Source organism: Scophthalmus maximus, chromosome 14 (assembly GCF_022379125.1).
Source record: "Scophthalmus maximus strain ysfricsl-2021 chromosome 14, ASM2237912v1, whole genome shotgun sequence".
Classification (NCBI taxonomy): domain Eukaryota; kingdom Metazoa; phylum Chordata; class Actinopteri; order Pleuronectiformes; family Scophthalmidae; genus Scophthalmus; species Scophthalmus maximus.
In genome coordinates, this window is record NC_061528.1 from 6097293 (window position 1) to 6123028 (window position 25736).

The 25736-nt window shown below is 44.9% G+C and overlaps 1 protein-coding gene across 11 annotated transcripts in view; it reads right to left on the reverse strand.

Annotated features, from left to right (window-relative positions):
- dachd (dachshund d) overlaps positions 1 to 25736 on the reverse strand; it is a 138556-nt gene that overhangs the window by 107592 nt on the left and 5228 nt on the right. For all 11 annotated transcript variants that reach the window (XM_047337255.1, XM_047337253.1, XM_035650970.2 and 8 more), the window contains exon 2: positions 18966 to 19950. In XM_047337255.1, coding sequence (XP_047193211.1) covers positions 18966 to 19531 — 566 coding nt within the window. In that variant the 5' untranslated portion in view covers positions 19532 to 19950. The remainder of the gene's footprint in view (positions 1 to 18965; positions 19951 to 25736) is intronic.

Genomic DNA, 25736 nt, shown 5'->3' on the forward strand with positions numbered 1-25736 from the left:
GGCGAGAAATCACAGAAAGAAAATCGAGACATCTTGAAATAAAATAAGAATTTGCGTTGGAGTGCGCTTTTGAAAAAAAAAAGAAAAAAAAAGAAGCTCTTTTGATCACATCAGCGTGTCTTACAGGGGATCTCTAAAAGCCCCATCTAACAGGTGAGAAAATAACAGCTGATACAGTCACAGTGTGCGTCTAAGATCTTTAGTCAGGCTCCGGTGAATCATTGTGTATGCTTCCTTGGACTTGGTAAAATAGAAGCGCTCCTCTCCCCTAATCCTGTTTGGCCACTTTGGAATGGGAGATAGAGATCTGTGCCCCAGAATCTGACAAGAGGGGTTCAAGGGACTGAGCTTTCGCTGCTTTAAGCCAGCGGGGGAAAGGAAGAAGAAGAAAAAAAAACTATCAGCTTCAAAGGTGGAAGGAGTGTGTCAATTTAAAAATCAGAAATGTATCTGGCATCTTTATGCATCTTCAACTACAATGCACCTCGGCTGATTAAAAGCACATCAAAGACGGCTCCTCGTTCATTCCTCAGAGCAACGAGGGGAGATTTTAATTGCAAAATGTTAAACCTCACAATTAAAAGGCTTTGTGCTTTTCAGAACTAACCCAAACACAGCCATTAAGGACAGGCATACAAATTAGCGCCGGCCACGGCCGGAACTCGGGGATAAGGGGTGGTGCTAACAAGTGTGCTGCGCAAAATGATAATCTGCCATCCGAAACCATCTCAGGGCACCGTCCCCGCTATTAGGAGCGAGGATACGGCTGGAGGTGGGCTTTTCATGATCTCTCCCTTTCTCTGTGACACACACACACACACACACACACACACACACACACACACACAGAGAGAGAGAGAGAGAGAGAGAGACAGAGAGAGAGGGAGAGAGGGAGAGAGACACACAGAGAGAGAGAGAGAGAGAGAGAGAGAGATGCAAGCCTGCTAACAAGGGGACAAAATAATAAAAATATAAAGGGAGTCATTGAGCCTCGTCACTTCAATCTTCCTCTTAGACAAACAGCTTGGCATAAATACGAGCGTAAATAAAATAAAAAAACGGGTGCATATGCATGAATGTGATTTGCCAGCGTGGATGTATGCATGCAGACAAATGCACCAAACGCGCACACACACACACACACACACACCATTGAGGTGTCAGAAAGGGCTGTGCCTGCCATGATAAGAGGCTGACAATGATACTGTACAGCTATGAGGCTGGAAATAGCCTGCCAATACAAACAGCGGTCAGGGGGGGGGGGCCAGCCCATTGTCAGGCGCTGGATTTACAGTGGAGCCAGAAGAATTTAGTCACCTGCACTTTTTTTTACCTTTTGTAAGGTAGTTTCCTGAAACCCTATTCACAACATTGTTTTCCCTCCAAACACCGGCGCATTAAATAAGGAAAAATAAACACCTCGGAAAGGGTGCGACAGTGAGCGGATAGATAAAGCCCGCCGTTACCTAGCACACACACACAATGCACACACACAATGCACACACACACACGCGTGCCTCCCTGTAACAAGCACAGAGCCCCCTTTTTACAACCCCTCAGAGTAACAACCGTGTCTAATTAAAATTCACATTTCAACCAAAAATGGAAAAACAAGCCATCTTCGAACAATCCCGTCCGTCCTCGCCCCGGTCATGAATTTCAGATAAACACGGGCGATACGCCGAGAGTAGTGCCACATTAATTAAAAGCCTTGATAGACGCGGCTTCCATCTAACAGACCTATCAGGAATTAAATTTGTATCAGCGGCAGAAAGAGCAGTTGAGGGGTCCCCCAGGGGGATTAATGAAACAGACTTTCATAGAGGAGCCATCACAGCCCCGGGTTGAGGGGAGGAGGCAGGGAAGAAAGGGCCAGCAGCAGGATGTCATGTGTGGGACCGTCGCGTCACTGACCTCTCATTTCATACTTTAATAAAGTCGCACCCAGGTGTCCTTGATGCTTTCCAGTCGCCTGGGGCTCTGGGAAAAGCTAAACAGGAGGCAACACAATTCTGAACGCTCGCCCCCACCCCCCCTCTCTGTGTTCCCTCTGTGGTGTTGTGTTATACATCCATGGGCATGCACGCACAGGCGCCGCCGCCACGCGCACACAAACATATACGATGCAGACACTTGATGTGCTCTGTGCTATCTTGGTTTGTACAAATTTTTAGGCCTCTTTATCAAGATGAAACTGGTTGAGAAACACACGTTGGTTATTTCCTCATCGAAGCGTTCGACTCGAGCTCTCTCTGGTTGTGCAATGCGAAGTTACGTGTGTTACATCAAATTTCTGCAGGACCAAGCCTCAAGACCCCGTGAAGTCGGTGCGGCGTTTGCCGTGTCACCCCGCCTTCATGATTTACTATCATGTGCAGTTGGTCACAGGAAATTGGAACGGCGCTGGCTCGCTTTTGAATTGCGGTCGGCGACAGTTTTCTGTCGAAAAAACAGAAGCAGATTATCTCATTGAGAGGAGGCTGCAGATTTAGAGATGTACAATATGCAATATATTATCGCCACGCAGTCAGCACACAAGACAGCTGCTATCTGTCATAAACCCCGGCTATTGTTGGCCGCGCTACACAGCAACATGTGACCTAATCTAGATGAGCAGCCACTGAGCAAATACACGGAATGGTGTCATTTTTAATAAAGCTGTTTTATGGACTCCAGTCAACAGAGCCAGAGGAACGGGCTGAAACTTCCTTGTGCAAATGATACCGCGGTAGGAGTTTCATAACTTCCTCTGCACAGACAAGCCTGTGGCAAGTCTCCGAACAGAGCACAGTGCAGCAGAGAGAAAGAGAGAGAGAGAGAGAGAGAGAGAGAGAGAGAGAGAGAGAGAAAATAACCTCAGCCTTATCAAGATTTTACAGAGACATTTCTTTAATTAGTTTTAATATTTCTTGTTTAGATAATGTCAGCCAATTGACAATTCGGTCCCAAACGGAGCAGGTGGGGGGGTGAAACTCTGCACTTGTCTGATACAGAGAAAATGGCTGATTGGAAAGATTGCTCACTTGGTTTGATTTAAATACATATGCATATTTTGGACAGGAATCAAATACCTTCGCACGCCACAAAAACTTTCAGTGCCGATCCTATCGCCGGCGTCTGAATGGTATCGCGCTCGCTGCTGTTTGTTAAATTCACGAGCAAGTTGTCGAGAGGAAGAAAGCTATCTGCGCAACATTAATTGTGCAAACACACTCACGGTCGGCTTCATGCTTTCCTGCTGCTACGTGCTCTGTTTGCCGCCGCGAAAGGCAAGAGTGGACATTAAGAGCTCTCGCCGGGCGCCGGCGAGCGGTGATGGAAAAATAATTAGCGTTGCCGAGGAAAAAGTTTTTTCCCCCTCGCTGAGATCCCGGGCAAACACGCCGGGGCCTCGACCCCCAAAAACAATGTTGATCGAAAAGCGTGTAAACATCTGGAGCGACGAGACGTCTCGCCTCTTTCGGGGGAAAAAACAGAGATGTGTGTTTAGACTTCTCGCAGATTGCCACAAAAGATGGCCAGACTCTGCGCATGGGGGAACATTGAGAGGAGTGTGATACTGTAGCCTACCTGCATGTCCCCCCCCCCCCACCTGTCTCTCCTCTGATCTTTTGTTTTTTCACAATCCCCGCTCCCACATTAACACATTCTGAGGCTTTTGTGCTCCACGTCGCCTCTCCCTAAGCACCTATCTCTGTGGCTCCCTCGCCTCCCTCCTCTGTCTCGCGCACACCTTTTCTCTCCGCCGGCCAGCAGGTGTTGAGTGGTTGTGTTTACCCCCCTCCCTCCTACCTTTCCCTCTCACCAAGGCTCTCTTTTCCCTTTCTCCCCTCTTTCTTTCTCTGTGTCTCTCTCTCTCTCTCTCTCTCTCTCTCTGCCTGGCAGCTGGTAGGAGGGAGGAGGCTAGAACAGCTGCACATGAGGGCGGGTGGAAAAAAAAAAAAGAAAGAAAGAAAGCGCACAAGGCAAACAGCTCCAATCCCCTCCGGGTTGTCAACTCCGATCCCCCGAAAACCTCTGGCGTTTTTTTAACCAGGCAAACAGAGGGGGGGGGGACGGGGAACTGTTGCAGTGGGAAGACGTCATGGGCCCTCCACGCCATCGGCCCCTACCTGGTGAGCTCAGCTCCCGGAGCGTCTCTGCGTGCAGCGGTCTAGTAGCCTCTGCATGAGAAGCATCCACTTAATTCCACTCGCTGGATTTAATAATTTCGAGTTTGGAAAACATGTCACTTCCAAATGCAAATAGTGCTCGAGGTACTTACATCTGTTGGCGAGAAACACAAAACAACGGACACCATCGGCGTGCTTTTTTCTCTCCCTTTTTTTTGTCATACCTCTCAAAGTCTGAGCTGCGAGTGTGTGTGTGTGTGTGTGTGTGTGTGTGTGTGTGTGTGTGTGTGTGTCGCTCTCGCAAACAGCATCAAAATACATGAGATCAGCTCTCGGGCTTTGTTTGGCCCTGGCAAGGTTAGGCCAGCCTCATTCCAAATTTCCTGAGGGGGAACGGAGAGAAAAACGATTCCATGCAGATAAATCACTCGCACAGATCAAAAGACAAATCAGTGGCGAAGACAAAAGATGCTGACTCGCAGAGAACAATAGAGACAGGGAGACGTAGGTATCAGAGGAGCCGGCCCTTAAGATCCGTGGCCCCACTCAATCAAACCTGCGGAACCGGGGTTTGCATACTAGGTCAAACAAACTCTGCTACTGCAAGACAGAAGAAGTGTATTTAAACAGACCTTGCCGGGCTCTGGGTGTTTATTTCTGCAGGAGCGGGATTGTTTGAGACTTTCTGGCTTTGTAAAGTCATCATCCAGGTTTGATATAATAGCTATTCCCCAAGAGTGGGAGACGCCTTTTTTTTTTGAAAAAGAAAAAATGGGAAGAGAACGAAAGAGAGGGGGTAAACTGTTTGATATAGAGCGTCGGTGTGTGTGTGTGTGTGTGGGAAGGTGTGATGTATGCGTTCAGCCCGGTGTTGTGTACTCCTGCATCTAAGACAAGAAGTCCCGTCCCGTGCAGCCCTTCACGCATCACAGCCCGCCAGTCCTCTATTAACTTCTTCAATACGAGCAATAAATAAATATATGGAATCCACAACTCTTTATCTCAGCCGCTCAACGCTTTGGAGAACCGAGGTGTCACAGAGAAAAAGAGAGTCCTTCGGGGAAGGAGACGAGAACCGGCAAAGCCCCCTCACCGATATTACCTTTGATCAGACTGCTTCACGGATATCAAGGGGGGTGACACATCACCTTTACAGCTCTGTTATCTGTTGTAAAAAAGAAAAAACAATCCTCAAAAAAGGGAAGGGTCATGTGAAAAGCACCTTGCGACTTACCTCTAAAGCCCATTTGGAAAATGTAGAGGAGCAAATTATACGTTCAAAAACAGTTCAGTGACAGTCGCTTTTTGATCCCCTCCTCCGAGATCCGTGCGAGATAACGCATCAATTTAGATTGAAGTGATATGAAAGAGAAATGTTAAACAGATTTCATGGGGGCGGAGTTGATGCATTCGAGATGAAATAAAACAGTGTTTAAATTTAACATGAGCTTTTTTAGGCCCAGTCGCAACTGACCGCTGAGGTGCGCTTGAGAAAATGTTGTAAAAAAAAAAAAAAATGAAAAGGCTGAGTTATAATAGCTGCCCCACGAAATCTGCTGAACCCGTCGAAAAAATGTCCTACACGTCTCGACATCGGGCTTCATTCAAATATCAGTGGGGGGATAAGGAGGCCGATAAGGTCAGGGGATTTACCTATTGGGTTGGAGGGTTGGAGTCACATTCAGGTGTCGTGCGGGAAGATTAGCAAGAAAATATATCCCCGTTAACCCCCGAGCTCGGTCGAGCCGCGGAATGAAACTGACCCCCCCCCGTTCCACACTCCAACCCGCTATCTCCAGTCCAAACAAGTGAGATTTGATACCGCTGTTCTGGCCCTGGAACGGAGGGAAAAAACAAGCCCCGCTGCCACAACAAAGACAGGAAATTCAGCATAGATTCCTACTTCTCTCTTTTCTCCCGCCTCTCTATACCTAACAATGCTGGTAATGGAGAGAGAACAGTGCCCGGAGCTGGCAGAGACACCTGCGACATATTTTCTAACCACCAACCCCCCCCCTCCCCCTGCCTCTCCGCCAACACCCGTCCACCCTCCCGCGCTTCCCACCCCCCTCGACATTAAAGTCCTTCACAGAAATCAGAATTTAATAAATCACCCCAGAGCCTGACAGAGTTTATCTCCGGGGGTCGCCTCCACTGTGCAGAGACTCACAGACAGACAAAGCCCGGCCCGATAAGATGTGAAATTAAATACAGTTAGCAGTTTGAGACAAAGGAGGGAGAGTGTCACACCGAGCTTTGTACAGCGTAAACGGCTGGCTGCTGGTCCACACACACACACACACACACACACACACACACACACACACACACACACACACACACACACACACACACACACACACACACACACACACACACACACACACACACACACACACACACACACACACACACACACACACACACACACACACACACACACACACACACACACACACACACACACACACACACACACGCCACAGAGACAGTGGGGTGATTCATTTCAGGTTTCCTCTCACATTTAGCCTCATTTGCATCATCCACTGTCAACATATCGCCTCTCCCAGATATGTTCAAGAGCTTTCATTAGACGTCCGGGGGATGACATCCTTTTTACCCAGATGCACCGTTATTAATCACCGGCTCTGCTCCGATGTGGACTCATCTCCATCACGGATCAAACGCTATCTGCCCGTGTTTCCTTTCATTCGGCAGACATCCCTGACACCAGCCATCACTGCGGCTAAAGGAGACTTATGGGAGCGCGTTGGGGGCTCAGACGACCTTATGAATGCGGCACACGAGCATTTAGCACTGAGAGGATATAAATGTGAGGATTTGTTCGACACTGGTAGGATCTGTCAGAGCAAACCTCCGACAGCCCGGGCGCAGCATACCAACTGGAGGGCTCCGCGAAACAATTAGCGGCGCTTTAAAGAAGGAAGCGCCGCGTTAAAAAAACGCTGTCTGGCGTTGTGGCGAAGGATGATTGCAATGCTCTCACATGAGCATACAGTAATATTCTTTTTCAATTAGCCGCGGCCTCCAATTCGCATCAGGATATGGCCGACCTCAGCTATTCAAAGCTGATTTTCTTTCCCCCCCCCCCCTACTCGGTAGTTAAGAGAAAGCACTGTCAGGTTTCAGGGAAGAAGCTGTGCTGGTTGTTTAATAGGCTTAGCCTGGTTGTTGGACCTGACCTTTCCCTTCAACAATACCGAGGCCGGCGGGCCCGGGCCCTGCTCTGGGAACACGATGACCCGCGGGTGAAGCCTAATCTTCTCCAACTCCAGGCGCTCCGCTGACCAGACGGCCCTTCATCCACAGGCTTCTCTGTTGCTCCAACTGATGTCTTCCTGCTGAGACAACAGTGCCAAGGAACTGTCAACAGGCCCGGGCCCAGCGGGGGCCCCGACTGGGCCTCTCACACTGAGCCCTCCGGCGTCCACGCCGGGCACCGACGCTCCTCGTGCAAGTGCTGCTCTGTAGAATCTCGAGAATGACAGGAATGCCGGGTGCCATCATGCGTCCTGATAACACTCGAACATCTAAGAGCATGATTAGCGTCTCTTTGTATTCGGCCCGGCTGTGGATGTGATTGAAAAAATGGGCCGTCATTACAGTACGGCAGCCTGTCATTTCGAATAACCGGATCCTGAAACCCTCCACACGACACAACTGTTCACTACGAATTGTGCCACTGTAGCCATATTCAATGTGTTATGTATAAATTAGTGCTTTAAGACTTAAAATATTAAACTTTAAGAATATATGCATGCGTCTCCCTTCAAGACCAGGTGCAGCATCTCCACGCTTCTCATGGGTGAGACGTAATGCATATTTTATGCAACATCGTCATCTTCAAGTCACGTGACCCATGAAAGGCCTCCTGATTCGTGTCGGTATGGGGAATATACGGGTGTGTTTAGTTTGCTTTTAAAAAATATAAATCCGTTTTAGCCCCAAAACAAAAGTTTATGAAGATGCAGTTCAGACAACGGCTGACACCCCCGAGCGAGGGGAGTGACTTTAAAAGTGCAGCGGTTGAAAACAACAATGACAACGACTTTTACAGGACACAGAGTTTGTCGCGCCTGCTGAGCTGGTGGATGAGAGACGAGGAGGAGGAGGAGGAGGATTTACTGGTGAGTAAGAGCCAGTGTCACCACAAGCCAGAGGTAAAGATTGACCTGCCTGACAATGCAGTGCTGTCGCAGGGTCACTGAAAACCTTTTTTCCTCAGTATCTGATGCACATTGGAACATGATATGAAAACTATTGGCTCACACATTTGGCTTTTATCAGTTTTAGTCTCTAATAGTTTCCATTCCATGATGCTATCTGAGAGGAGGCTATCCAGAGGCTGAGAAACAGAGGTTTTAGTCAGCATCAAGTTCTTTAGAAAAGCATCAGGTCGTCGGAGGCTGTTTTCAAACATTGCTTCAGGTTTCGGATGAATTTCATAGGTCAAGAATGAGGACAGCATAAACTAAAATACTATTCACCAACCTATCCTCTTATTGTCGTTGCCGTGGCGGCACCATAACAGATTAAGAAATAAAGCCAGAATCCTGATGCATTCGATGCTGCAAAACCTTTTTCAAGTGTTCTGATCTTTGCACGTGCTTACAAGGCAGTTCATTCTTTTCCCATCAGTTTTATTTTCCTATGTTTAAAAAATGACGGGCTGTGCAAGGTTGTTTTTCTTCTTCTTCTTCTTCTTCTCTGTGCAAGTAAACTGCACAAAGGCGTGTTTGATCTCCGAAATCCGATCTGTATTTCTAGCATTGTCTCCCTTTTCCATACTGTGGCATCTTAAAGGTCAGGAGTGAAAGGCCATTTGATAACTACAGAAAGACCTTTTGGCTTTATTACGCTGCCTTTCATCTCCTTTCCTGCGGAGGTTAAAACAAAGCGTCGCATCCCTTGAAAAGGAAAGGATAAAATGGATCGCTTTGGAGCCTCAAGCCTTTTTTTTTTTTGTCACTGGGGGAAGTCTGGCATCCAGTGTACAAGGAAAAAGTCTAGTGGGATATGTTTCTGAGAGAGACGAGGCTTCTCAAGCACAATTAGCATATGTCCTCTCAACCTTCTACCAAACCTCTCAATGAGACCCTGAAATCCTATTGAGATATTATTACCACTCAAACAGAGCATTACACAAAACATCTAAAGCATGCACACACACACACACACACACACACACATACAATCAGAGCTCAATGACACCCACTTCCCACTGAATATTGCTTTCTTTTTAATGGTAACCTTGGGAGACGGGCTGCACCGGCGCGACACTTAACAGCCACTAGTCTGAGAAAAATGTTTTTGATATGCTTGTGTCATTTAATCATCCACATTCTGCAGAGGCTGTGCAGGACAATTTTGCAGGATATTAACTCCCAACTAAACCCTGGCTTGTATCATTTGTGGGGCCAGTCAAGCAGGAGTCCCAGGAGGAGCGGAGACTCTCTCTCCTCACAGTCGTAGTAATCTAAGCTCGACTGGGCAGGCACACACACACACACACACACACACACACACACACACACACACACACACACACACACACACACACACACACACACACACACACACACACACACACACACACACACACACACACACACACACACACACACACACACACACACACACACACACACACACACACACACACACACACACACACACACACAGACAAACACACAGCTAATAGACAGGTAGAATGAACCATAAAGGAATGAAGGTATCAGGAAATGTATGGTGCATATGAAGCTCTTTACTGACAGTCGCAACAGTAAAAGGAATGAGTGTGAGTGTATTTGGGATTTGGGTGATCAGGTAACAACAATAATAGAGATAATAATAGAGTAGAGTGAGAGTATGTGTGTGTGTTTGAATATGATGTATTTATATACATTTTCACAGAAAGCAGAATTACTTCATTTTCCATTTTTTTTATTTCCACACCAAAGTTAGAGATTGAAGAGTATTCGTAAAAATGTCACTTTAACGTGATCCATTTGGACAGCTCACATTGCTTAATGGGGTAGGAAATTCATTTTTTCTTCTTCTGTGGAACAGACATGGTGGATGATGTGATTCTATGCAAAATATATGAAGCCATTACTAGAAAAATGCATGAGTTTCAATTGTTAGAGTTTGGTGGTGGTGGGGGGAGGGGGGGAACTAAAAGTATCTCATTGCATGGAGGCTATCCCTATTCTTCACCAGGGACCGTCACATACACACACACAATGCTAAAAGACAGCGAAGGCAACTGATGAAAACCATTTTTGTTCCGTCACAAAGAAGTAGGTCACCCTCTCATAATTGTCAATCATGCAATAAATCTCTCTGTGGCACAAATGAATACGGCATTGGAAATGAGACAAAGCTTATTGGCATGCTATGTCAGCTTGACTCAATTCATCCTCCTTTTCACACAAGACCATTCAGATGTGAAGTTGTGCGAGGCTCTCTCTCTCTTTCACACTCCGCCTCTCCTCTCCACACACACACACACACACACACACACACACACACACACACACACACACACACACACACACACACACACACACACACACACACACACACACACACACACACACACACACACACACACACACACACACACACACACTCTCACACCAAGCGTCTAACTCACACACGAGCACACTCACGCGCTCCTAATGCGAAAGTTGCCCCGGATTAATGTATGTGGACAGACAATTTCAGCCAAGGGCTGCGTTATTATCATAACCATGTTTATTTCCATAGAGAACACGTCTCACTGTATTTTCTGCACCAGTGTGGAATTACTAGGGGCGTACACAAGTAACAAGTTACAGCACATTGCTCTCAAGGCGTTAGCACACGCATGGCCAGAGTCCGACGGAGAGCGATTCCTATCGCACAAACATCATTTTTCCATTGAGGATTTTTTTTCTTTTTTTTTACGTGACAACTTGATGTATAGTTTCTTTAAGCAGGGGAAACCGGCGTTTGTTTTCAAACTATGAAACCGAACAGCAGCGACTCCCGACTTTTCCTTGCTGACCCCTAACGGCCTAGCAGGTGCACGGAGGTCTGCTCCGTGTTATCCGTTTGGCTGGAAGCATTGACTTGACACAGCACTACAGCGGCTCCATCCGCAGAGGCTTGTGTCACGTCTCCGAGGACCCGACTGTCACTCTTTAAGAGGAGGGTAATAATAGCCGGGGCGCCACAGCAAGTGGTGGCACAGGCGTTTTTTTTTAAAGAAACATCAGGGAGACGGTGACATTTGAGTCCACGAGGAGAGAAACCCAAGCGCTGCAGCCAATAAAGACTCCCACTGATATTCTCACTAGGCTCAGAGCGAGAGAGAGAGAGACAGGAGCAGAGAGACGGCATGAAAGGCAAAGAGAGATGTCAGTGTTAGATGAAAATGTGTTGACCCGGTGATATTGATACCCCCGCTCATAACCTCTACAGGTGTGCGCTGCCGTCAGGAAGCAGCCGTGGGTGTGGCGGCTATCTCCGTGGATGAAAGCCAGAATTTGCAGAGCTTATCGTTTTACAGAACACCGAACGAGCTGCCTAGAACTGCTGACATGAGAAATTACTCTGGTACTCGGATAGAATAGAAGAAAAAAAACTCAAGCTACTGTACAAATAATATATTCGTAGGCAACACAGAAGATCTTGCTGTCTTTAACATTTGATCACACGTGCAGGCTAATGATTGAAATACCTCTCACTATATATAAAATATTGACTGTGGAAAGATGATCATTTAGTTCTTGATTTTTTCTAATTTAAGAAACGTTCATCTGACAGTCACTTTAGGATTAATGAGCGGATTTTGATTGAGCAGATTGAATTTTTTTTTTTTTTGCCCTCCCATCATTTGAAAGACAGATCTGGAACAATCTGCTGATCAGTGTCAAATGCCGGTGCCAGAACTAGATATGACCTATAAATATAATAAGAGAAGTGTCTGGCTATACGCAAGTTCCCATTTCGCGGATGGTATTCCTATTAGAACACAGAGATCTTGCAAAGATTCATGAGGAGTAAAATAAATGTCACAAATGCAATAAATGAAAAAAAAAACTTTAAAAAAACGGCATCCGCCATCGTAATTATTCACGAATGCTAATTTTGTTTGACTCGAATTTTTCATTGTGTAATCCCACAAACCGTCTGAGGCCCGACTTGAACTCTGAAACTCAAAAGGCAGACACAGGAGAGCGTATCCGTGTCTAGCCTTGTGGCTCGACAGGGGCCCACTTGACGCACATTGTTAGTTCTAATGCAATGCAACAACACCGGCTGCAAAAAAAAAACAACACACAAAAAAGAAGAAAAGAAAAAAAAGGTGTTTCTGGCGTCTTAGTGAATTCAGACTTCACTTAAATAGCTGTGGGGACGTTTTTCTTCCCTTAGTTTCCTTCATCAGAAGCTATTGACTGAACAGCTGCTTTGTACCACCACCAGAATATGCTGCTAGTCTCAAGTGTCATTAGCTTCAGGGCTTTTCCAGCTAGCGTCAGGTAAAGATTAGATAACAATCAGCCCCCTTTAATAGATACTGTTGGAGGCACTGGAGCCGTTCCTGTGCTGTGCCATTCATCTGGAGCACGCAGCAGAAGAAGAGAGAGTGGAAAACGATGTCATTTCCTCCCCGCTTTTCTTTTCCTGTGATGTGCCGCGGAGCCCGGCGAGCAACAGGGCTGTTGTTAAATCGCATGCAACTATTGGCTCAAACTAGCGTTCGGTCTGTGTCCGACTGTGATTTGATGGGCTACATTTCTTGGATACATTGCAATCAAATGAAGTCAATTTCATGAGCTGTCCTTGATTGTTTTGGCGTTTCAAGTTTTTTTAAAAATTTTTACCGCACTACAATCGCCTGCCAGCTACATTCCTGAACGTTGCCATGTTAAACTTGAAACAAGGTCTTTTGATCCGTGAATGCACCTCATATAAAAGCAGGTGCAGCTGCAACGAGTGTTTCCTGAAGTTCAGTACATTAAAAAAGAAAAAAACGGTTGCACTGTGTACTATGCGAGGTGTCCTGCTTCGCTGAAATTCCAGAAAGTACAAAGGGCTTTTTGTTGGATGACATTCCTTTCTGAATATACTTCAATTATTAAGGAGGAGTCCCTTTGTGTTGAGAGGAGAGCTCCGAAAACATCGACACTGGAGAAATAACATCTGCATGTTTGCTCAGGAGAAGATTCATCCCCGATAGCCCCCGCGGAAAAAAACGAAGTGGGAGACAAAAACACAAGTGGAGGAAATTTGTGGAATCCCATCTGAGATTGCTTCCCCCTGATGGATTCCTTTTCCTGTCAGCTCAGACGAGAAATGAAGGCAGGGAAAATTAACTCCTGATACAGCCACGCTGAATTAGACAGAGAGGGAGGAGGGGGAGGGGGAGATGGAGAAAAAAAAACCCTACACACTTTTTAAGGATTCCAGCCTTGTCATTTTCAATTTTCTGCTCTTTGGACATGCTTGTATTCAGATTCCCCAACATCTCTTCGCCATATCAATCCTAATTAGACAATCTGGGCCCACGAAGGATGGGAGCGGAGTTATTTGCATAATTTAATCATAAATACTCAGTGATACATATTTCCAAATGCATTTGTACAATTATCTTTTCATCCTTGGGGCAAAAGTATTAATATGATTAGGCAATAATTCTTTTAAAAGAAAAAAAAAGAGGGGGGGGGGGGGGGGGGGGAAATAGGAAACCGGCAAGTGTGCACTCTTTTTTAAACTCCAGCTTTGGGCTATATGAAAAATTAATTAATTTCTGAAGAAAATCAATTTCTCTATGTGACCATATTAGACAGAGCCGAGGTGAGGGCCTGCATTCCTGCTACAATCAGGAAATCTCATCTGCTCCCTCTAACTTCTGTCAGTAGCATTTAGCGTCCTGGTACGAGCAAGTCGGTGACTTCTGCTGCGCCACCTAAATGTGCTGTAATGCGAAGGAGCCCTTGAGTGGAGACGAGCTGGTGGGAGAGAGAGAGAGAGAGGGGAGAGCAGAAATCAAAGTGACCCAAAATCTATTGCTGCTCTGCCAGGGAATCGGTCTCAAGTGGAAAATCACAAGGTAACAAAAAATCCCTGTTAACAAATGTACTTTAATAGGCTAGATGAGTCATATCGACAGACATATTTTAAACAGCTTAAGTCTGTTGTCCATAAAAAAAAAAAATTCAAAGCTAATTATCCACGATGGGTCGGTGAGGAAATGGGTCATTTCAACGTATACGGATCAGCGTGGAGAAAAGACCCGCTGACGATTTTTGAGCCATTCCATTTTTTTTACGAGAAGGAATTAATTGGTGGTCGAGTTGCTGTTGTGGATCCGGTGGTGGCATGCAAATTAGATAGGAGCTCGGACAACTAATGCATCCGACAGGCAAATTAACAGCACAGTACCTCTTTGCCATGCAAATAGCCTCTAAATCCACAAATGACATTAGACGGTGTCAAACAAAGCCCTCTTTAACAAGTGAAATCTGTACTTTCGCCAGTCTTGGCTCAGCCAGATCCTAAAAGTCTTAAGGAAAATGAATGTGACTTTTTGTCAATTGAGCTAGAGTGTGGATTTTTCTCCTCTTTTTTTTATTATTATTAAAAGCTGTTTTTGATTTGCGCTTGTTCCGGCTGAGTGAATCTCAAGTCAATAAAGCTATTGCGATTTTCAAGGAGACTATTTGTTTGCAAAAAAAACAAAACACTTTGCCGCCATCTGCCAACTGCACAGTTGACTTGAGCACATGTACTGTACCTAATCAAATTTAGCAGAGCCCCACAGAAGGATTAAAAAGGAAAAAAAAAGAAAAAAGAAGACTACGAAGAAGAGAAAAGGGAGAGAACTTTAAATGTTTTTTCTTCCTTCAATAACGCAATAATACACAATATGAAGGCAAATTTGACTTTCAAGAAAGTACTTGAATAGATTTGGGTTTTAACAGCTTTGTATACCATTATCTCTCCCTCTCTTTCTTTCTCGCTCCCTCTCTCCCTCTCTCTCTAATCAGGCATCTGTCACTCTGTTTTTGAAGTTATTATCGCCCGAGCTCCCTCTTGGATGTGGTTGCCGGGTGACGGGGTATCTTAGCACCCACTCTGACTGGGAATGATTTGAATGGAATCCAGAAATCTCCCCTGAGTACCTGTAAACACATCCGTGCCTTGTAGAAAACAAATATATTATAAGAGAGCTCGGCGGAGGAGAGGAGGGAGAGACAAGCTGGCACCCTCGGTGGCAGCTCACACTGAGCGCTAAGCAAAACAATTACCGTCATTTGCAAATATGTGTGTTTAGGCATAAACACTCTTGAAGTAAGAACAAGAGAGGTGATAGCTCTCATAGCACGCGCTGTCACATCGCTATCAATTAGATGTATTTATTAAAAGAAAAAAAGGCCCTTTTCACTGTGACCCGTCACTTGTAACGCTTTCAGAGTCGGATCTGTTTGACTGAACCGAGCCGGGGAAAATCTATTTAAGAAGGGCATGTAAGTGAAAAGCCGTCCCATTCCCAGTGGTGGGACATTGTCTGGGGCGTGTGGTTAACCTTCAGGGGTAGACAATGATTGTCAATTAACTGCTGCATTTCTGCGCCCCAGCATCGGATAGCCTGCCTCCACAAAGCAGACCAATGAGAGATATGCGATATCTCTGCGCCGCCTCCCCCCACCCCGTGTTATAATAACCTTTCAGAGAGTTCAAGTGTCACACAGCAATAAGAACCTTCTCCATCCCACCGCAGGGAAAATGAAAAGGAAAACAAGTAGCAGGAACAGAGGGCTCCTGGAGGGGCCAGAGTCATAATGTAGGGGAGATTACTGAGCCTGGATCAGGATGGGAGCAAGACCAAGACTTGCTAATCTGACACCAGAGTCCTTATGGAAATGAAGGGGTCAAGTCATTTGAATTCGTCGTTATTTTGAATACAGAAATAATCGATATTTACTCAAATATATGTTACTTAGTAAGCAAAGTACCAAATGTAAAACATATGTAACAGGGATTCTTATTTCTTAATGCTTTACTAAAATAAAATGCAACAAAATATCCAACACTACAGTTCTGGAAGAACACAGTTAGTGCAAAAGTGTTCAAAAAAGTGTTACGCTACAGTCAAAATGAGGAATAGTTGGGAACCAGTCAGTCGGACGTTGTTTGTGTCCATATCAAAAGTAAAAAAAACGGCGAGATGCAGCAGTGCCCTGTGATGCTATTCACATTCACACTGTGTGCAAAATGAGCGTTGTGTTGTTTTAGCACAATAGATGGTGGGAGGGGGAAACACAGCATGTGAAAATAGTAAGAGCCATTGTACAGGAGCATTATCCACCTCATTGTTACCGCTCTGCCGCGGTGTAAAAAGAGTACTGACACTGTGGTAATAGAGCGAGATGAAAAGCTAAAGTATCTCAGGCAGCAGGCTGTTGTTGTGTAACCCAAGCGGGCCGACCGGTGAACTCAGACACTTGTTATCTTACAGTGAGCCGGCACAAAACGGAACATTGACTTTGGGAGAGGCAACTTGTTTTCACCCATACGGGGGTGGGGGGGTGGGTAACCCCGGTGTCCGCGTCCACTCGGACTGATCATTCTGTCGGCAGCAATTCAATGAGAGACCCCGAGTGAGGCACACGTCCCGGCGAATAAAATCAACTTATTCTAAGTAACAGAAGCCTTTTATCCAGCGGATGCCTCACTGTTCCATGATGTAATTCTCCAAATGGGGCAGGCAGGCGAGCAGGCCAGGTCTGAGTGATTGATTTCAGCCCAGCACCAGGAGAACCTGGCTGCTTTCAGAGACAATTACAGTGCTGTCCATGTGCCCGTAATAGCCCAGCACTTTAGCGTCATTAAAGCGACGCGAGGCACTGCATTATCCTTTAACCCTCATCGCTGGCCATCCCCCCATTGACAACCTGGGGAGTTCAACCACATACTTTGTCACCTGAAGCCCCACGGCAGACTTCTGCCAGGAGCATGGCCCCCACAATATGTTTCTATCTATGGGAAAGGAGAGGGGGGGGGTCTACTACCTCGATGCTTTAAGTAAATGATGCTTAAGCTACAAGGTGCACAGGTGAGCTGTCCAGACGATTGCCACTGGAGATGAAATATGGAACATAAAGCATGAAGAGTATAGAGGAGGGGAGCTGCAACAACTACAAGCTCCTGCGAATTTTTAAATATATGAAAAGAATATTATGATTGTAAAATGTTTCTCTCAAAGTTTCCCTCAAAATGTTCCGAGTTACTTGGTTTTGCATTTTCCTGACCAGGCTGATCCGAGGGTATTCAACCTCATCATGCATATGGATCCTAATGACACAAAATGGTTCATTAAATCATCATGTTTGCACAGCAATTTCGGAGTGTGTGTGTGTGTGTGTGTGTGTTGGTGTGTGTTGGTGTGTGTGTGTGTGTGTGTGTGTGTGCGTGGATCAGTGCATCCACAAATCAGAATTAAGTTTAATCTCACACCAACGTTTTCCTAAAAAATATATGCTTAAAAAAACGGAGACTCAAAAGAGTCTCACGGTGTTTCATTTTATTCCAAAGTGATGTGGAGCCTTTTTTCCCATGAAATTTGCATTTCCAGCTCATTTCTGAGTAAGGAGATCAATAAGGAATCAATCATGGTGACAGTTGAGATGGTAAATTTGACCAGGCTGAACCATCCTGTGAGACCAGGCGATACATCACAGCTAAGGAGAAGCAGAACAGTAAAAAAAGAAAAGAAAATGCTTTTAATCAAATATTGATCCCCACTTAAATCACTCCATATTAAAACATATAAGGTGCAAATTATTTGGTTTGCAAATCTGGGATAACGCATTAATTTGACGTGTTTTTTTTAAATCTCACTGTATATTAATTGAATTGTTTTATAGAAATCAAGTATTTTTTATTGAGGCACGTCTTCAATCTCTTGCTTCACACACTTTTTTTTTTTTTAACAGGAACCGTGAGTGTGTTCTAACTTCTTTAAGAAATGTAGTAACTATCAGTACATATATTACAGAAATTAATACAAAAATATATGACCTGTCGTCTAATTCTGATCATCTGGATTTGTCATGTTTACTTTCTAAAATGTGAACCAATCAGAAGTGGATTCTTGTTACCCCATGTGGCAATGATGTTTAGTCAAGTATAAGCTACTTTTATTTCATTTAAAAACATTTAAAATATTAAAAAATTTCAGTGTGCCTGACATTAAAGAGGATTTACAGAGTGAACGTGTGGCTCATAAAAAAATTAAAAAAAATGACAAGGGCTCCTGTTTCTGAAATTGTCTTTGGCAGTGGCAGCTCCACACCTGAAGTCTACAGCGTTGTGGAACTCAGCAGAGGTGCAGCCTACATTATCGATCCATCTGCTCGGAGGCAGACAGGCCATCCATCATGGCACAGCTTTGCCCCTGCACGTGTTTTTAAGAAACAAAACAACAACACAAAAAACTTTCACTAAACTTTCCCACTGCTGCTGCGCGCCTCTTCCTCCTCCAACGACAGAGAACCCACCGCCAGCACATTCGCCAATACTCGAATGTGTGGATGCAGGTCTGACACACACACACACACACACACACACATCATCATCCCCACTGTAACAATCGATACATGAAATTCAGCTGATAAGTTAATCGTGCTGCTTGAACCACTTGGTTTTCTTTACGAAGGGGGAAAAATGTCTCCCCCTTTCTTGCCGCTGCGCCTTTACGCACGGGCCGTCCGCACGGAGACATTTAAATCGCCTCCCCGCCGCGAACGACCAGATAAGCGCCGCACACGGCGCGCCACTAACCTCGCGTTGGTGCAGTCGTTGTACAGGGTCTCGAAGTCCTTCCTGGAGATGAGTTTACAGCGGTTCACGCCCGGCTGGATGGCGCCGAGCCCGCGGAGGATGCGGACCTGCTCCACATTGCACACCACCGGCGTGATCTCCAGCCGCTTCAGCTTGGTGTAGACCGTGTGCAGTCCGCCGACCAGGTGCTTCAGGAACAGGTCGAACGCCTGCGGCAGGCAGATGAGCTCGCAGCCGTCCACGGTGAACGAGGCCACCTTGGCACCGCGCAACTCGACCATCTTGCACTCGTTGTTCTGCGGGATGTTCTCGACGGGCGACGGGGTCGAGTACACGGGCTTGCCGGGCGGCAGCCCCGCGGTCGGGTTGGGGATGCCCGGGCTGCCGGTGGCGAGCAGCTCCGACCGGAACAGGTTCTGTCCGGGTCCGGGCGGCGGCAGCGCGAGCGATGGAGACGGCGACGAAGTTGTCGACGGCGGGGACGCGGTGGCGCAGGCGGTCGAGATCGGAGGCGGCGGCGGCGGCACCAGGGCGGTCGGTGGGATCAGAGCAGCCGGCACGGCCATGGTCACCTGCGGGCGCGGGGAGAGAGTCGCCGAAGTTCAGAGTGTGAAAAACCCAGCCTGCCGAGACGCCGCCGAAATGAAAGAATCCACGCGAGTTTAGCTCCCCGGACAAGTTGCGAAGTAGAAAGAGAGGCTGCCGAAGGGGGGACAGAGGAGAAGAAGGGGGCGTGCAGAGTGCGGGAGTGGGGGGCCGAGCGCGCGGGACAATGATCAAAGATAGGAGGAGGAATGACAGCAGGAAAATGAGCCGAAAAGTGCAGCTCCGCTCTGTGGATGAGTTGTTGTTGTCACACGGTACAGAGAGGGAGGAGCCAGGGGACAGTGGGGGCCCTCCAGCAGCAGAGAGGATGCTGCTGCACGGCGCATCCCTCGCACCGGGCCATAGTCTCCTTTAAAATGATTGCATATTGTTCTTCTTCCTATGGACGAAAAACATAGGTGAAATGTCAGTTGGTGGTTATTCCCATCCCGGTGCCAACAGTTACACCTGCTGACCAACCGGTATGCAAATCCACTGCACCGTGTTCAGATACATGGTTGGCCCCTTGTCCTTTGTTTTTCACTCAGGCACATTCATATTGAAATGTGTTTGTTGTTTTTTATATATATATAACTTTAAGCGGACTGAGCACGCCGCAGTGAGTCACTGTTCCAAGGTGCACACTATCTGCGAGAATGGAATGTATGTCTCCTTCAATTAGTCCTCGGTGGTTCTCGTATCTGTTTACACAGTCAAAGTGGCTTTAGCAGCAATACAGGACATGGGAGAGATGGAATTCTTCATGCAAACTAAAACACAGAATTGCATCGCAGCGTGTAATGCATAAAGAGTAGTTATTAAAAGTAGCAATTAAGATATGACTGTAGTCACAAATTTCCAGAAGTAGTTACTTTAGTGTAGTGTTGGTTTTGTAAGAGATCGAGGTTTTCAAACTCTATGCAAAGCAAAACGCTGTTTAGACTGCAGCATATGATGCACATGTATTGAAGTTTCACTCTAAACATTTCTAGCAAAAGTAGTTAGTTCAGTGTAAAAGTAATGTGCAGTGTTTCATGTCAGTAGTGGCCTTGCCTCAGTACAACACGAGGTCATGTTTTGTTTTGGGGTATTTTTGGGTTTTGTAAGAGATGGAAGTTTGCAAACTCTATGCAAAGTAAAACAATGGTCAGATTGCAGCATATGATGCACATGTACTGACGTTTTACCGTAATCTAGCAGAAATAGTTATTTCAGTGTAAAAGTAGTGCGCAGTGATTCATGTCAGTAATGGTCTTCTTCTTCCTGTCCACTTCAGGTTTAGTGCCCAAGATGACTTTTTTTTATCATGTCAAAATTTCAGGTTGGGAGGTGGACTGTCAAATAAAGTGTCCTCAGGCAACATTGTTAAAAAAAAAAATATCAAGGAATTCAAATTTGCTGTAGATAAAGAGGCGCTACCTGGGGAGAGAAAAATACCCAACAACTAAACTTTCCTATTGCCAGAGACAATTACACATTTAAGGATTTCAGACGGTGTGAGAAAAAAAACTAAATTAAAAAAATCAACATTTACACACCGACCATAAAATTGCTGTGACCGTTGATGCAGTGTCAACTTAAGACATGGTAAACACACCGCACAGCCTCCGGACACAACGCCGGCTTATACTGTACAAGAGTTGTACTGGGATTTTTTTTGGGGGGGGGGGGGGGGGGGGGGGGGGGTTTACGACGCTGAGGACTGAACAAAGCTTAGCAGCTGGAATTTGAACTCTCAAACTTTGCATCAATCTCAATTTCAGACAGTACAGGAAAGAAGGATAACGGCAGAGGAGGGTGGGGTGGGGGGCACATCACTGCACCAAGGGGTCACGTTCATGTACAGTAAGATCAGCTTTACACATGTATTTCAACCACCATCACAGAGTTCAGTGTATTTCTTGAACAAATCAATCAGTCGGTGCATGTGACACTACAGTTTGTTAACATGCAGTGGAATGATATTAAGTCAGAGTAATTAATACAATGCACCCTGTTAAAACGAGGGCTTAGGTACATCAGATACGCATGTGTCAGCGTTTGTGTGTGATGATGGTATGACAGAAAACAGTAACTCTGATTTGCAGGCAGTTTCCAGTGTGTAGTTTTACAAAAATCAAAGTAATGTTTTAGAATAAGTTTGAGTCAGCACAACTGTAGAGGTTTTTACTTTCCGTACCCCGACTTGTATGCACCCATGTCCTTAAATATCCAATCAACCAGTGGGTCTGGAGACACATTTATGAAACTGTATGTCATAGAGAACAGTTTTGTGCTTTAACATTCTCTGTATCCCTGTTGTCCTGTTGTGTCAGATCAGCTTTAAGATAAGCAGTGTGCCGTTTTCAAAATTATCATTCAGGGAAAGAGGGTATCTTGTAGTGTAAAAATCAATAGCTGCTTAAAATTCATTGCCAGGCAATCCATTTGCCCTTTATGTTGCTAACCTTTCACTTAAATATGCACCATATTAAGATTTCATTATATACAATGAATGTCACAACAGTTTGCCGACTATTTCTCCTGTTTGCTTGGGTTAACTGCAAATCATTGTGCTTGTAATGTCTGAAAGATGACTTTCATTAACAGCATGTTGGAGGGTGTGTTGGGGGGGGGGGATATATGAGCATTAGTAGTCTAATAGGTATTAAAAGGCACCACAGGATAAGCATGATGTTTTAGATATACAAAGGCCTTTCAACAGACTGGGTGGGCTGCATATGTTTTGACCCCAGTTATGAAAGCACAGTGTGACATAAAAAAAAATATGTAAGTCTGTGTACTGGTATAGTGAGTTGCACAACAAAACTGGAAAAAAAAGAAAGAAAAGCAAAATCATTACCTTATGTAAAAGTAATGTGTGGGAACGTATCTTAAAAAGGAAACCGCTTACTAGGAAAATTGTACTTGTGACAGAAATGTGCCATTTATTCTCCTGCAGGCAAAGTGGAACTAAGTAGCTGCGGTTTGTCCTTTGCAATAGTTTTAGAAATTAGCACCGTGAATGAAGTTTTCCGAGCGTGACCGAACTAAGTCGCACAAACAGTTAAAAGAGTTTCCCCTCGAAAGTACACAGAAGTACAGTACACGATTGCGGTAAACAAATGACTATGTCAAAATGTAATCACCCTGTGTGATGTATGGCATCAGGAAAGTGTTTGAAAATGCACAGATATGGGACGAGACTTGTGTATGATCAATGACACAGTATATTGTTTGATGTAATAATTTATTCACCCCATAAAGCTTTGATAAAACAATGTTGAAAAGCAATTTAAATTGAATTCATTTAAATGTCAATTCTCATGGTTAGGATTTTTCTATAATTGGCTATTTAATTAAAATAATTTTCATAGTCATTAATACAGCCAGCAACTTGTAGCGCGCTGACGTGTTTTAATTACATGGTATTAACAAAATTGATATGCTTTAGAAAGCATGGTGAATAAGAAATAATTAGACCAATCATACATCATCCTCTTATGGACATTAAGTGTATCACAATATAATTGATGAACTTAAAAAACGAGAGAGATAAATAACTTTAATTGTACAGAGTTGGTGTACAGAGCTTGGAACAAAGAATCATACTCACGATATATTATATTTCAGAGGCAATTCATTATCTGGAACATCACTTAGCTCTCTGTGCCCAGCGCTGTCCTCTAACCTATGATTACATGACATTTGAAGGCAGTGATACTGTGTAGTCTTTTAAGATGTCCTTTTACCTTGTCCGCATAAATTTTCAAACTGTTTTTTTTTTCTCTCTCCTGCATTGGCAAATAAGGGGGAGAGAGACTCAGCCTCAGACATAAGAATAATTTAGATGCTTGGAATTAAGCACTTATTGATCATGAATATTTGTGTCTCGAAGGTTACACAGCCTTGACCCCATCTATCCTTAGACACCGTCCAACACAAACATGCCAGTCGGGGTAAAGGGGCAGTGTCACAGAGCACTGTGATGGTGGAGGGTGTGAGGTGATGATATTAAACACCGGCCACATTATGAATAAAAGTGTAGCATTCCTCTTGCTGAAGTTACAGAGTCTTAAGCAAAACGTTTTATCAGAGCCGCTAACTTTACTGTCACAGTACAAAATGTGATCCAGTCACAGTCTACATTACACCTAAAACAGCTGATATGATGTGTGCCAGTTGGTTTGTTTCACTGTTAATTGATGGGTTTTTTTTTCCAGATTTTGGACAAAACAAGGCATCTGGATCACCACCGAGGAATCTTCTGACGGGTGTGTTTGATCATTTTCTGACATTTTAGACCCCAGAATATTTAAATTAGCGGACGAATCAATAATGAATACTAGAATGGAAATCAGTAGACCACCTCGGCCGAGGCCAAACAATCCTACACACAAGGGCGGGAAGTGGGGGTGCTGCCGATCAATCTCATGACTATGTACGGTTTCCTTATATGGTCCCGCCGTGGCATTGTGGCATTGCAGACGTCTCTGCGAAAGGGATATGTACTAGTGTAACGGTAGCCAGCCAGTCGAATGCTGTGGAGTGTGTAAATCAAAATAAAGAGACGTACTAGCGACAGATGCTAACATCGTTTGGTTTAGCGTACTTGGGAGTTCGAGCCCCAACCAGTGCGATCGGATTCTTTTTTTTTTTTTGTCTGGTTGAATGAATAAAGCCGCACCTCCTAGTCAAAATATGTTTCCACGGCTATATCTATAGTCACGATTGTCTAGTTTTTATAGTAGGAATATAAAAGTAAAAAGGAAGTGGTCTGATATTATTATAGCAGATTTCTTTTTTCAGTGTAGAAAGTGAAAGTCACTTATACTTGTGTAAAGCATATTTAAAACAACACATGGTAACCAAAGTGACCAAAGATACAGCAATGGAAAACAAATGTTAGAAAAGTTTAAGAGGAAATAAAGTCTACATCAGATATGTAATTTTAGTTCTCAAATTTGTATATAATCAAAATATCTTCCAGAGCAATGACATTATGAATGAGATCATTCAAACCAGACAGTTGTATCTACAATTACAGTAGAGTTGACCTCCACAGACAGCGCTCTGTCTGTAAATATGGGTACAGTACATGCACATTGGATTCATGGGCTAGGATTCAGATAAGCTAATAAAATGCTCCTTCACACAGAGTATGTCAAATAACAGCTTGCTGGTTATATAACTGCTCGAAAGAGGAGAAAATGGAGCTCACTTCCTTTTCAAAGAGCCACCCTCACCGAGAGTTCCACAGTCACGGTAGTCACGGCCCACATCCTACCGCAGTTCATTTGGTGCCACACGCGGCTTCCAATATAACTGTGGTGCAAGAAACAGAGAGATTTGTGGATATCTAAATTGCTAAAGCAGAAACCTGTATAAACAGCGGTAATTACCGGGCCATTGACAGTCTCTCAGTGTTGTGCTCATTCTGCCACAGCCGCAGTGATTAAAATGAATCCTCATCGACTTCTCCATTAAAGCGCTGGCAGGAGCGATCCCGTGACCTTTCCCCATTGATTGAACATAACAATCACAATTCAATTGTAATGCAAAGAGAACATTTGTTATAATGTACACGAGATGCATGAGCCATTTCCTGGGCACGGGGAAGGGTAATCAATGGAGTGACTCTTGGCGTGATGCAAGGAGAATGAGGCCGCGTTCGCAGGCCTAATTCATACAGCCTGCAGTGTATGATGGAAGGCAATGATATGCATGTAAACACTCTGATTTCTCTGTGTTCGTCGTTCGATGGGACGACAACAAATCCCTCGTTTCTGCATCCATAACATAACTGCACCTGTACCGTTGTGATTGGCAGCGATGCACACGCGCAACGCAGCCCGACACACTTCTGATTCAATCTGAGATCAAAGTTTCACTCGTGTATCATGCCACAAATTTATCTCTGAGAAAACGGCAACTGTCATCTTCCGGGAGAAGCGACTCAAATGTAACGTCATGTGAATTCAGGGACAACAGACTGTTATCGTGACACTCGCAGAATTACCAAGCAGAAGGTGGAGTGCGCACCTAAAACCTATATATATACTACTTAATCTTAAACGCAAGCAATTCTGTATACGTTCTAGTGACAGTCAAGCAAGGGCACGCTTGTGAAACCGTAATTACTAATGATTAGCTAAACTCAAAGTGAAACTACAACTTGCACAATATATGCACCACAAAGAAGAAAAG